Source organism: Stenella coeruleoalba (genome assembly GCF_951394435.1).
Source record: "Stenella coeruleoalba genome assembly, chromosome: 20".
NCBI classification, from domain to species: domain Eukaryota; kingdom Metazoa; phylum Chordata; class Mammalia; order Artiodactyla; family Delphinidae; genus Stenella; species Stenella coeruleoalba.
The window spans coordinates 35,390,499-35,405,277 of NC_137166.1; the positions used below are offsets into that span (position 1 = coordinate 35,390,499).

The 14,779-nt window shown below is 39.1% G+C and overlaps 1 protein-coding gene across 1 annotated transcript in view; it reads right to left on the minus strand.

The window, feature by feature from the left end:
- LONP2 (lon peptidase 2, peroxisomal) overlaps positions 1 to 14,779 on the minus strand; it is a 95,860-nt gene that overhangs the window by 53,895 nt on the left and 27,186 nt on the right. The window contains exon 8 of the mRNA XM_079906587.1: positions 8,908 to 9,049. Coding sequence (XP_079762713.1) covers positions 8,908 to 9,049 — 142 coding nt within the window. The remainder of the gene's footprint in view (positions 1 to 8,907; positions 9,050 to 14,779) is intronic.

Here is a 14,779-nt window from a genome sequence, read left to right on the forward strand (position 1 = left end):
CATAGCATGTGATGAGATGAAAAATTAATATCATATCCTGGACTTCAAGTTTTTCATTTATAAAAGTTTAGAGCTGGATTTTCCTAAGTCTCTTTGACATTCTTTGACGATAGTTGTACATCTTAGAAGATAATATGTCTGTGGTATCTAAGTAGTAAATATACTACTTGATTTAATTACTAATTGGATCTAGTTTTTTTTTTTAAACATTTTTATTGGAGTACAATTGCTTTACAATGATGTGTTAGTTTCTGCTTTATAACAAAGTGAATCAGCTATACATATATCCCCATATCTCCTCCCTCTTGCATCTCCCCCCCACCCTCACTATCCCACCCCTTTAAGTGGTCACAAAGCACCGAGCTGATCTCCCTGTGCTATGCAGCTGCTTCCCACTAGCTATCTATTACATTTGGTAGTGTATATATGTCCATGCCACTCTCTCACCCCCTCCCCATGTCCTCAAGTCCATTCTCTACATCTGCGTCTTTATTCCTGTCCTGCCCCTAGGTTCTTCAGAACTTTTTCTCTTTTTCTTTTAGATTCCATATATATGTGTTAGCATAAGGTATTTGTTTTTCTGACTTACTTCACTCTGCATGACAGACTCTAGGTCCATCCACCTCACTACAAATAACTCAATTTCGTTTCATTTTATGGCTGAGTAACATTCCCATATAAGTGCCACAGGTTCTTTACCCATTTATCTGTCGATGGACACTTAGGTTGCTTCCATGTCCTGGCTATTGTAAATAGAGCTGCAATGAACATTGTGGTACGTGACTCTTTTTGAATTATGGTTTTCTCAGGGTATATGCCCAGCAGTGGGACTGCTGGGTCATATGGTAGTTCTATTTTTAGTTTTTTAAGAAACCTCCATACTGTTTTCCATAGTGGCTGTATCAATTTACTCTCCGACCAACAGTACAAGAGGGTTCCCTTTTCTCCACACCCTTTCCGGCATTTATTGTTGTAGATTTTTTGATGATGGCCATTCTGACCGGTGTGAGATAATACCTCGTAGTTTTGGTTTGCATTTCTCTAATGATTAGTGATATTGAGCATTCTTTCATGTGTTTGTTAGCAATCTGTATATCTTCTTTGGAGAAATGTCTATTTAGGTCTTCTGCCCATTTTGGGGTTGGGTTGCTTGTTTTTTTGATATTGAGCTGTATGAACTGCTTGTAAATTTTGGAGATTAATCCTTTGTCAGTTGCTTCATTTGCAAATATTTTCTCCCATTCTGAGGGTTGTCTTTTCATCTTGTTTATGTTTTCCTTTGCTGTGCAAAAGCTTTTAAGTTTCATTAGGTCCCATTTTTTTTTTTTTTTAATTCCATTTCTCTAGGAGGTGAGTCAAAAACAGAGTGTTCTGCCTATGTTTTCCTCTAAGAGTTTTATAGTGTCTGACCTTACATTTAGGTCTTTAATCCATTTTGAGATTATTTTTGTGTATGGTGTTAGGGAGTGTTCTAATTTCTTTTGTTCTTTTACATGTAGCTGTCCAGTTTTCCCAGCACCACTTATTGAAGAGGCTGTCTTTTCTCCATTGTATATTCTTGCCTCCTTTATCAAACATAGGTGACCATATGTGCGTGGGTTTATCTCTGGGTTTTCTATTCTGTTCCATTGATCTATATTTCTGTTTCTGTGCCAGTACCATATTGTCTTGATTACTGTAGCTTTGTAGTATAGTCTGAAGTCTGGGAGCTTGATTCCTCCAGCTCCATTTTTCTTTCCCAAGATTGCTTTGGCTATTTGGGGTCTTTTGTGTTTCCATACAAATTGTGAAATTTTTAGTTCTAGTTCTATTTTTTGCTCTAGTTTGTTTGGTCTGGTGGGTTTTTACCTTGCTCCTTCATCTGTGTGTTTTTCTGTCTTCTCATTTTGCTTAACTTACTATGTTTGGGGTCTTCTTTTCGCAGTTTGCAGGTTCATCGTTCCTGTTGTTTTTGGTGTCTGCCCCCAGTGGCTAAGGTTGGTTCAGTGGGTTGTGTAAGCTTCCTGGTGGAGGGGACTGTTGTCTGTGTTCTTGTGGATGAGGCTGTGTCTTTCTGGTGGGCAAGTCCACGTCAGGTGGTGTGTTTTGGGGTGTCTGTGGACTTATTATGATTTTAGGCAGCCTCTCTGCTAATGGGTGGGGTTGTGTTCCTGTCTTGCTAGTTGTTTGGCATAGGGTGTCCAGCACTGGAGCTTGGTGGTCGTTGAGTGGAGCTGGGTCTTAGCATTGAGATGGAGATCTCTGGGAGAGCTTTCACTGTTTTATATTACATGGAGCCGGGAGGTCTCTGGTGGACCAATGTCCTGAACTCAGCTCTCCCACCTCAGAAGCACAGGCCTGACACCCGGCCAGAGCATGAAGACCCTGTCAGCCACGCGGCTCAGAAGAAAGGGAGAAAGAAAGAAAGAAAAGAAAAGAAAAGAAAAGAAAAGAAAAGAAAAGAAAAGAAAAGAAAAGAAAGGAAAAGAAAAGAAAAGAAAAGGAAAGAAAAGAAAGAAAAGGAAAGAAAGTAAGAAAGGAAGGAAGGAAGGAAGGAAGGAAGGAAGGAAGGAAGAAAGAAAGAAAATAAAGTTTTTAAAATAAATTATTAAAATTAAAAAGTAATTAAAAAAAAGAAAGAAGAGAGCAACCAAACCCAACCCAAAAACAAAGCCACCAGTGATAACAACTAAAAACTATACTAATAAAAAAAAAGACAGAACCCTAGGACAAATGGTAAAAGCAAAGCTATACAGACAAAATCACACAAAGAAGCATACACACCCACAAAAAGAGAAAAGGGAAAAAATATATATATATCTATATATTAGAAAAAAAGAAGAGAGCAACCAAATCAATAAACAAATCTACCAATGATACTAAACTCTAAATACTAAGCTAAGATAAACGTGAGACCAAAAACAAATTAGATGCAGAAAGCAAACCCCAAGTCTACAGTTGCTCCACAGTCCACCACCTCAATTTTGGGATGATTCGTTGTCTATTCATGTATTCCACAAATGCTGGGTACATCAAGTTGATTGTGGAGATTTAATCCGCTGCTCCTGAGGCTGCTGGGAGAGATTTCCCTTTCTCTTCTTTGTTCGCACAGCTCCTGGGGTTCAGCTTTGGATTTGGCCCCGCCTCTGCATGTAGGTTGCCTGAGGGTGTCTATTTTTCACTCAGAGAGGACGGGGTTAAAGTAGCAGCTGATTCGTGGGTTCTGGTTCATTCAGGCAGGGGGAGGGAGGGGGAGGGAATGCGGGGCGAGGCCAGTGCAATGTTGCAACAGCCTGAGGCGTGCTGTGTGTTTGCCCGGGGACGTTGTCCCTGGATCACGGGACCCTGACAGTGGTGGGCCACAAGTGACCTGTGTTTTCACATGGGCTTCTTGGTGGCCGCAGCAGCAGCCTTAGTGTCTCATGCCCGTCTCTGGTGTCTGCGCTGATAGCCGCGGCTCGCGCCCGTCTCTGGAGCTCATTTAGGTGGTGCTCTGAATCCCCTCTCCTCACGCACCCTGAAACAATGTCCTCTTGCCTCTTAGACAGTTCCAGACTTTTTCCCGGACTCCCTCCTGGCTAGCTGTGGCGCACTAGACCCCTTCAGGCTGTGTTCACACAGCCAACCCCAGTCCTCTCCCTGGTATCTGACCTCCAAAGCCCGAGCCTCAGCTCCCAGCCTCGGCCCACCCCGGCAGGTGAGCAGACAAGCCTCTTGGGCTGGTTAGTGCTGGTTGGTACCGATCCTCTGTGTGGGAATCTCTCCGCTTTGCCCTCTGCACCCCTGTTGCTGCGCTCTCCTCCGTGGTTCCGAAGCTTCCCTGCCTCCACCCCCCATCTCCACCAGTGAAGAGGCTTCCTAGTGTGTGGAAACTTTTCCTCCTTCACAGCTCCCTCCCAGAGGTGTAGGTCCTGTCCCTATTCTTTTGTCTCTGTTTATTCTTTTTTCTTTTGCCCTACCCAGGTACGTGGGGAGTTTCTTGCCTTTTGGGAGGTCTGAGGTCTTCTGCCAGTGCTCACTAAGTGTTCTGTAGGAGTTGTTCCACATGTAGATGTACTTCTGATGTATTTGTGGGGAGGAAGGTGAACTCCATACCTTACTCCTCCACCATCTTGAAGGACTCAACTGGATCTAATTCTAATTAAGAACTTCAGTTGTTTTTTTTCGTTTTTTAATAAATTTTGTTTATTTATGGCTGCATTGGGTCATTGTTGCTGCATGTGTGCTTTCTGTAATTGCCACGAGCGGGGGCTACTCTTTGTTGCAGTGCGCGGGCTTCTCATCGCGGTGGCTTCTCTTGTTGCGGAGCACAGGCTCTAGGCACGCAGGCTTCAGTAGTTCTGGTGCATGGGCTCAGCAGTTGTGGCTCGCAATCTCTAGAGTGCAGGCTCAGTAGTTGTGGCACACGGGCTTAGCTGCTCCGCGCCATGTGGGATCTTCCTGAACCAGGGCTCGAACCCGTGTCCCCTGCATTGGCAGGTGGATTCCCAACCAGTGCGCCACCAGGGAAGTCCCCAACAACTTCAGTTTTAAATAAAGAAGTTTGGACTTCCCTGGTGGCTCAGTTCTAATATTAGAACTGTAATATTATTGCCTATATAGAAAATTTGGTGTAGTACCCATGTATTTTATTTGCCCATTCACACAAAAGTGTATTTCAGAAATGCACTTATATTTAACAAACAGTCTGAATCTTGAATTAATTATAAATATGATAATAATTTAGCTGATAAAACTTCCATAATTTTGAGTCTAATAATTACATAAAAGGACTTTCCTTGCATCTAATATTTTAACACTATTCAACAACAGACTTGCCTGAATTCTACTACCAACATTTGTTTATCAAGTAGTTAGATCTAGTTTTATATTCTTCCAATAAATTTTCAAAAGAGGTATCTAGGGGCTTCCCTCGTGGCGCAGTGGTTGACAGTCCGCCTGCCGATGCAGGGGACACGGGTTCGTGCCCCGGTCCGGGAAGATCCCACATGCCGCAGAGCGGCTAGGCCTGTGAGCCATGGCCGCTGACCCTGCGTGTCCAGAACCTGTGCGTCCAGAGCCTGTGTTCCGCAACGGGAGAGGCCACAACAGTGAGAGGCCTGCGAACCGCCCCCCCCGCCCCCAAAAAAAGAGGTATCTAAATTTTAAGGAAATATTTCTATGCTGACAACAGTATGCTGGAAATACATTCTGTTTTATATAAGCAACAATTCTATGGAAGCTCAAGGAAATCAGCATATTCTTCATGAGTAACATGAAGGCAAGAAGAATCTACAGGCAGAACAAGTTTATTTTCTAATTTATTCAGAGTAACCACTCTATATCTACTATTATGTTCTTCATATCCAGTACATATTCTCTTAATACAAGTTAGCTGTAAAATAAAAATAATCTTGTATGAGTAAATTTTATAAATAATGTCTAAACGTCAATTTTGAAAAAGTAGGTTTTCTATATGGAAAGATAAAAAACACATGCTCTTGAATATTCCAGACTCTCAGTAATATTCTACTTTAAATACAAGGTGTTGAGTAATTGAATTTATTCATTTTTTTCATTCAGGGGGATCTACTGGTATTGGAAAATTTGAAGTGGCTTTCAAAACAAACACAAAAGAAATGTCAGTGGATATTAAATTAAAATATTATCTGTAGAGTGATTTACAGTTTACAGAGTGCTTTTATATATATTCTTATTTGCTTCAATAACCTGTGAGGTATGAGAGGTTTTTACCCAGGATTTGGGCAGGCAGGGAGAAGGAGGAGGTCAGGGACCAAGACACTCGGTTCTTCCAAATCTACGTCTTGCTTCACAGATACCACAGTCTATAAGGAACTGATGCCATTCGTCACTAAACATCAGAGATAAGCATGTGGCCCAGGGTGGCATTTACTTTGAGGTATCATTTGAGGCTTTTGTACTTTTAGTTTGGAAATTGCCAGAAGAGTGAATACCAAGTTCTACGGCAGGTAAGAAAATATCAATATATCAGCTGCTTGTTATCAAAGATCAATTTAATTCAACAAATATTACTGAATCACCACAAAGCACTAGGTGAACATTTGAAATATACAGTCAAACAAACATACAGGGGGCTTAATCATCTTCTCCTACTACTTGTGAAGCTGTCTTTGGTGGACTTGTTTCAGGACTCCTACATATAGTCTGTTGGGAAATCTAACTATCAGGAAATTATTCTTCAGTTCTTTTCAACAGGGTAACAGTAAGTGTCTAACGGGAGAATCTGTCAGATTATCTGAAAAGTGCCCCAATTAAACTAAACTGCATGTCCAAAGTTAACAACTAAGAAACCACTAAAATCTTAAATAATGTTCACTATTTTATCATTCAGAGTACTGATTAGTAAACCAGTTACTGAGCCAGAAGAGAACTGTCTTCAAATAAAAACAAGCAAAACCAAACCAAATCAAACTCTTATCTCCAAGCCCTGGGGCTTTTAAAGTAGGGTAACTGTACTTTTTATTGTCCGAAGAGGACCCACTTCTAAGACTAAAAGAGAGTGCAATTAATAATTAGGCATAAACTGGGACTGTCCATGCAAAACAGAATGTATGGTCTCCCTGTTCATAAGACACATGTCCCAGTCCATCCTGTTCTAAGAAGATTACAAAAACAGAAAAACAGGAAGCCAGAGGGAACTCAAAGCAAGGAAATAAACAAGAAAAATCCTTTTACAAAGCAAGTTTTCCCTCGGTTTTACAAATCAATTTGAATATTAATAATATTTTACTTAAACCAGGGTAAAGAGTGGGGGCAGAGGTGGCAAAATAAGGAGGACTGGTTAAAGTAAATTTATGAAGCAGTCAGGCACACCAGATCCCTTCCCCTATCCCAGCAAAGTACTGGGATTTTCTTAAGAACATAAAGCAGTGGTTCCCTGTGCAGGTGACACTGGGCACAGCTGAGTAGAGTACATACTATACTGAAAACAACAGTTCAGGTGAATGCATATATCCAGGATGCTGAATGCTTGGTTCCTAGAATGTTGGCAGCCAGGCCTTCATTCTCAAGCCAAGAGACTTTTAAAGAGTCTTCTCTGAGAAATCTGACCAGCCTCAACAGAAAGACCTAAAGTTATTGACACAGAAGGTTCCTCAATGAAATGTATTAGTCAGATAACCCTACTGTGAAAATTGTAATCAATAAGCCCCCTCTCATATGTTCATAGCTTCCAATCTGCTTTTTCATGTCTCACTATTAAATATGAACACACAAAAACTGCCAGACATCTAATGAAAGACTCTAATATAAAAGACAGAGGCCAGAAAAAATATATAACGAATAGATAAATGCAGTTTTGGAGCAAAGAAAGGAAAAAGAATTTTTTTTAATCTATTAGTATTTTTCTCACAGAGACAAAAGAACATTTTACAACTATGTAACAAGAGCAAGGTAGTATAAAAAGAACATGCAGAGAAGTTAAAAAAAAGGGGTTCTTTGAAATGACAAACTCATAGAAGGATTAAAAGATAAAGCTGAGGAACTCTTCACAGAAAGTAGAACAAAAAATAAAAAAGATGAGTAATAGGAGAGATAAGAAAATTAAAGATCTAACATCAAATTAATAGGAGTTCCCCAAAAATGGTGAAGAAATCATCAACAAAAGGATTCAAGAAAATTTTACAGAAATAAAAGGAGAGGATTTTCCAATACAAAGAACCTTCAAAGCATCAGCAAAAATGTAAAAAGACCCATGCCAGGGCAGATTATTGTAAATTTTCAGAACACTGGGATAAACAGGAGATCTGAAAAGTTTTCAGAGAGTAAAACAAGTCACAAAAGACTTAGTCTCATCAATAGCAACACTGAAAGCTGGAAAACAATGGAGAAATGTCTTTAAAATTTTGCAGGAAAATTATTTCCACCTGGAATTCTATACCCAGTCAAGCTACCAATCAAGTATGAGAGAAACATAAAGACATTTTCAGATATGCAAAGTTGAAGGACGTTTACATGCAAGCTTTCTCAGGAAGCTACTGGGAGACTAATACCAGGAAAATGAGAGAATAAACCAAGAAAGAGGAAGACGCGGAATACGGAAAACAGGAAACCCAGTGTGGGGGGAGGTGAAGGGAGATCCTCAGACCACAGCTCTGTGCCTAGTGTGGGAACAACCAGTTCAGATTAGAGGCTTAGAGAAGACAAAACCAATAAAACACAAAGGGTCTGGAAGTCTCCCAATGAAAATTAGACAGTTGGTGAAAGTGAACAAAAGAAACAAGATGATTATTAACTCTAAAAACATGTTTAAAAACACAGAAAAACAAAAAGGACAGAAAAAGCAAAGTGATCATAGTTCACCACATGGCTCAGCTGTGAAAAGCACTTATATAACTATAATAGTATAAATACTCAACAATGACTTAACAAAATCAGGATAAAATTTATATTGGGAGATTGGGGATATAAAAATGATATAGTAGGGGTAGAAGGAAGCAAGCAAGCAAAATCATCTCCTATAGATAGGAATCTATAATGCCAAAAACTCTAAAATCAAGAAAGCAGTACAGCCATGATCTCTAGAAAATGGACTAATCAACTAAAAGTCAGAGGATCAAAGTGCAGAAGAGGAAATAAGGCACCCCAGGGAGGAGACGTGCTTGCTGTTTTTTGTAACAATCTTATAGAACAACTGGTCTCTAAACAATAAATATGCATAAAATTTTTCTTAAACTACTTGATAAAAACAAAGAAAGAAATGAGGGGAATTATTAGAAAAAGAAAAAAGAAAATCTCTATGACATTTTAATTTAAATATCAAATGGCTTCAGGTTTCAGTTTGTATCAAAGTGTTTTTCCCATGGTTAAACCCACATCAATGTATATGTTCCCTAAATATGACTATCTACTCTCACCCACCCATACTCTTCCAGTGTGATTACAGACAGGGAATTTCCTAAATCTTACCTCAAGCAGAGCTGCTGCAGGATCACCCTGTAGACTTTTTCCTAGTTTGTCCACCTCATCTAACAGGAACACTGGATTGTTCACCCCAACAGTCTTCAAGCCATTGATTATCCGGCCAGGCATGCTGCCAACATAGGTGCGTCTGCGGAAGGCGAATAGTAGATTAGCAACAGGGAGATGGCAGAGCAGTATCACTTAGAAATCGAAACTCTGGACTGGGAAACAGTCATTTAGTTATCACAGGAATATAGCAAAGAGATACTGTAAATTTTAAAAGCCCTGTGATATATCAAAGAGTTACGAGATTCAATTCTTATCTTATTTTCTATTGAATTCTGGCTGTAAATTACCCATGATATTAGAAACACTGTATCTAATTTTTGCCACTTAGTGAAACTGAAAAAAATTATCCTTAAATCACATAGTTATGATTCTTACTCTTTGAGATTCTAAAACTTCCAAAGAGTCCTATGAATTTAATTCCCACATTTTTCTTAGTTTTTCTGGGCACCTCCCTGGCACTTACCAAACCCCAACATAACTACCTTCTTACAAACTGAAATGGCTGACTCAGAACTGGCTAAAACATCATCACCATCTTCATAAAGGAAATCAGAATTGGTTCAAAGGACCACTCAAAATGTAGGCCTCTCCCCAAAAAAAGAAAGAAAAATTCCAACTTTTTTATATTCAGAAGGAATAATTTGTTATTCACTGTAGTAAGAGGACCTGGGGCCAACAGTATTTATATCAGAATTCCATTAATTCTGGCCTTTTGAATAAAACTGTGTTCACCCTATATACACTGATTGGCATAACCAAGCTCAGCCAGACATTAGGTCATGCATTCAAATGTTAGAGGCTGCTTTAACATATCTCAACAAGAATCATCTACATAATTGACAAATGCACAACGTGACATGAAATAAAAATATGCTTGTCAAACTGAAAAAAGTGCCTTTTCTACAAAGCCAGCAAAACTTTATTTTAAGCAGCAGTTTACTAATTTTAGTTACAACCTTGCTGCCTAAGCCATGAGCAAATCAAATGCTGTTTGTGAACAGGCATAAAAGGGTGAATGCCTGCAAGAAACAAACCAAGGGCAAGTGGAACAGCGGCCGTATCTCATGATCTGCACAAAGCCAGCTCACGGAGCAGTTCTGCCACATGACTGGTATAAAGTAGGACAGAGTAAACAGTGACCTTTGAAAAGACAAGAAAGCCTTAAAAATATCGTGGGAATGCCTTTCATCTTGGGGAGTGATCAAGGCCCTGGAACCAGATACAGTAAATACTGTCAACTTATAATAAGGAGTTAGCACACGTCAAGATTTCAGAACAGGATATAGGAACGACAAGACTCACGATTAATAAATTCTCTGAAATTCTCTCTCTAGAGAACTTACAGATTTGTCGGCCTTCTGTGAATAAGTAGGGAAGGGAAATTAAAAACAAAACAAAAAAACCTCAAAGCCTCTAAGGGTCATTCCTTAAAAGAAAGGGCATTAATTTATTTTCCCTTACTGCTTTTGATAGGCAGATTTCAAAAACAGGTACTTGCAATTCTAGACCTAAAGTCATGGAGAGAAAATAATATTCTAGGCAGCTGCCCTTTCTAAAGAAGAAGCGGAAATCTAGGTACTAGTCACAGTATACAAACAACTCCTCCTAAACTTTCTACTGCTTCCCAGAACCTAGAGAATAAGGTCCAAATTCCTTTGTCTGGAATTCAAGGCTCTTCACAATCCAGTCCCCACCAGCTTTCCTAACTTGCTGCCCTTATGCTCTTGCTTCATCCACAATAAAGGTCCTATTAATAGCCCTTACGCTTTTTTATCTTTGTTAATATGGTGCCTTCCTGCCCTTAATACTCTCCCCACCTAGGTAAATCCCAGAAATTCTACCAAACTTTTCCTGACCACCCCTCACAAAGTGATCTTTCCAATACTGTAATGTCTGCAACATTTACTGGCCCTACAATTTGCCTGATTCATACTTACAACCTAGGTTTTATCCATGGGTACCAAGCATATTGCCTCCACTAAAGAGTCAGTGAGCATTCTGAGGACAGAAAGTAGGTCTAAATACAGATTAGATGCTACATATAGAGTTGTAAGATTGTTCCCCAAACAAAAGTTTGTTTCTCCTATTTGTTTAAGGACAACAGATCAACAATGATAGCACCCAAAGTATCTTTCTATCACCATTGTTAAGGTCATATAAGTCTCTGAGTACTGCTTTGCATAAATAACATGACCCAAGCCTCAGTTTCCTCATCTGCTAAAATGGGGATAGTAACAGTGCCAACCTGATGGATTATATGAGATCACGAGAGAACATAATAGGTAAAGCACAAAGCACAGTACGTGGCACATGGTAAGCTTTCAAAAGATGTTAATTATAATTGTTATTAGTAATAGCTACTTAAAGTCAACTTCTAATTTCCTAGAAAAAATACAAAAGCAGAAATCAATACACCTAAATTTGGATCCCATTTCAATCTCTGTCTCATGGAAGCAACTCTTTTTTTTTCAATTAATTTTTTTTTTTTTTTGGCTGCGTTGGATCTTTGTTGCTGTGCGCCCGGCATTGCGGTGCGTGGGCTTCTCATTTTGCGGAGGATGGGCCCTAGGCACGCGGGCTTCAGTAGCTCAGTAGTTGTGGTGCACGGGCTTAGTTGCTCTGCTATGCATGTGGTATCTTCCCAGACCAGGGCTCGAACCCATGTCCCCTGCATTGGCAGACAGATTCTTAACTACTGCGCCACCAGGTAAGTTCCAGAAGCAACTCTTATAAATGTCTTTTCATAGTGAAACCAAGCCCCCCAAACCAAGTTCTCTTACCGAGTTTATGATTAATCTCTCTATCCAAAACTTTACTCCTTTTCTTATCCCCTCTGACCTCAATCCTGCCAACACTGGTCAACCAGAGTCGGATGACTGAAATTGCTGTTGTCAATAACATTGTTAATGTACTGAAATCACTGTTATAGATCTTATCATTAACATACAAACTCAGGTTATTTCTCCAGGGCAAGATGAGCCAGGGACTACCTGGCCAGAGAATTGTAAACCAGAGACATCCTGACTCCTGAAACTATGATTAGGAAATGTCACAAGATGATAATTAACCCCAGCCTTTTTGTTCTTTGCCTTTTAAAAAAACCCTCAGTCAAAGATCAACTGGAATTGGATCTGGGGTTTGTCTCCCATGCGTTTGCTTGGCGCCCTGCAATAAACCCTTCCTTTGCTACAAACCCACTGTCAGAGCTCAGCTTTCTGTGCTGTGAGCAAACGAGCCCTTTGCTCAGTTACAACAGCAACAAGTGTGCTCAATGCCTCCAGAGTTCCTTAATCACAGGTGACATCCTCAAATGTGTACCACTAGTCTAGATGTCAAACCAAGACAACTATTATCAGAGCCTGTAAGCTACTGAAAATATCTATAATGTGCTTGTCTTTTGCCACAAAGTATGCGTAACAGGCAATTCACTAACTGAAGTTACAGAATAAACTTTGAATAAATCTTTGGAATATGAATCCGACGGTGAAAAATGTAGCAACACACAAATGAAAATGTTCTCTTTCAACATCACTCAACAAACACAAACACTTAAAAGAACAAATTAGCATACCAAAATATCCTGAGAAACTACATTAAGTAGGAAATAAATGAAACTAGTATTCTTTTACAAACTATAACTTTTTTGAGGGCAAAATACTGTCTTTTCTATGTTCTTCCTTGTGATACAACATCTAGAAAGCAATGTAGCACAATATAGGAAAGTCTGCAAAGAATGTATCATTTTAATTACTTATTATTCAGCCTGAATACGTAATTACCGAGGAGTTTTTCTTAAAGTACACAAGTGAACTAAATAACATATGGATTCATAAGTATAATTATTACAGGCAGTTCACAGGTTTATCAGGACAATTCAACTAGTGTATAAGATACACAAAAACAAAAGTGTCTATACAGTTCAAAATTTTAATTTACAAGATCAGCATTTTTAATTTTCCAAAAAGTAGTCTTGTTATACTTCAAAAAACAACTACACAAAATTACAATATCATCTATTTACAGCTCTATGGTAACCAACTATTCTATTACTCTGCATCATCCCTAGATATATTCAAATCTAATGTAATCCAAGAAGCTGGTCATTCTGTCACTGCCAAGGATATCAGGATAAATGTCAGGAATAAGGGGTGTTTTACTCACCTCTTTTCCAGCATGTAGAGAGGGAGAAAAGCAGGCATTTACCATCAATTTTTTCATGCCTATCCAATTAAGGAGCTCTTATGGGCTATAACACAAACTATTAAAGTGATATTTACAAACAATTTGTAATATAAAAAGTTTATGTTACAATGCTAAGTGGAAAGGGTAGGATAATTCTGTTGCTTTAAAAAAAATGGCAAAAGCTGCCCAATGAAAAGTTGGGCAGGAAATAAAATGTTAAAGGTGATTACCTTTGTATGGTAGAAAAACATGAGAATTTTTTTCCTTTTATTTTTCTAATTTTCTACCAAGGGTGTACATATATACCTCTCAAGTTGGCAAAAGCAATAAACCTAAAAGAGATCCTAATGATTTCTTTTTAAAAAAGAAAAAGTCTTTAAGGAACTAAAAATAGTCTTTAATATAGCATGTCTAAACAAATCAAATTGTTCTTACAGCAGTCATTCCTAAATCATTTGCATGGATGTGCTCATCTAAAGGACTGCATGACTTCCAACACGTTTTAATCCTACTTGAACTCACGCAGCACTTAGAGAGCACTTACCACGTTTGGCACTGTGCTTGGCAGCACAGACTGATACAGAGGAGTATAAGACATGTGAAAACGCCTACCCTACAGAGCTCCTACTTTTAATATATCTATGTTTTACCTCTATAGGAATATATTAGAAATGCCAGAGGCCTGTATTATTTGATCACTGAAGAGCACAATAGACAGTACGTAGTCAGTTCAGAGGAGAATCGGATCATCACTGACTGCACTTATCTCAATGGAGGAAGCCTTGGGCTGGGGCCTCAAGATAACCTGAAAGTTTTTCGGAGGCAAAGAAGAGCTGCAGGGCTTCCCTGGTGGCGCAGTGGTTGAGAGTCCGCCTGCCGATGCAGGGCACGCAGGTTCGTGCCCCGGTCCGGGAAGATCCCACATGCCGCGGAGCGGCTGGGCCCATGAGCCATGGCAGCTGAGCCTGCGCGTCCGGAGCCTGTGCTCCGCAACGGGAGAGGTCACGGCAGTGAGAGGCCCGCGTACCGCAAAAAAAAAAAAAAAAGAAGAGCTGCATACAAATATAGGTTATAAAGGAGGCTAGTGAGCAAACCGTAACATGTCTGGCATACCATGCTAAAAATATTTTAAAGGCTTGCTGCTTCAGGTATTTTTCCCTAATAATGAAACAGCAAATTTATTTAAAACATCATTATTTCAGGTTACATATGAAAATTTATCAATGTGGAAAGAAAAGTTCATTTTTCTTCTCATCTTGTTTAAGAATTGAGCCAAGAATTCCTTACAATGATAGAACTTTATCATCTGAACAAACAGCTGCTCAGTGACTTCCAGTTACTCTCAACAATAACTTGAGAAATATCGCAACAGTAGTATATTTCACTGAGGAACAGCTAATGAAAAAAGATCGTTATAGAAACATGATTTCAAAAAACTTCATCCTAAAAGAAGTCACTTTATACTTAATGTCTATGAACTGATTTAAATTATTTAAATATAATATTTAAATATAAAAATGTAAGTCATAAAAACTGATAGATGGGAAGAGAGATTCTATGGCTTATAAAAGTAGACAGAAAAATCCCAATGGAGATAATGAGAAACGTTAAATTGAAAAAAATGCAT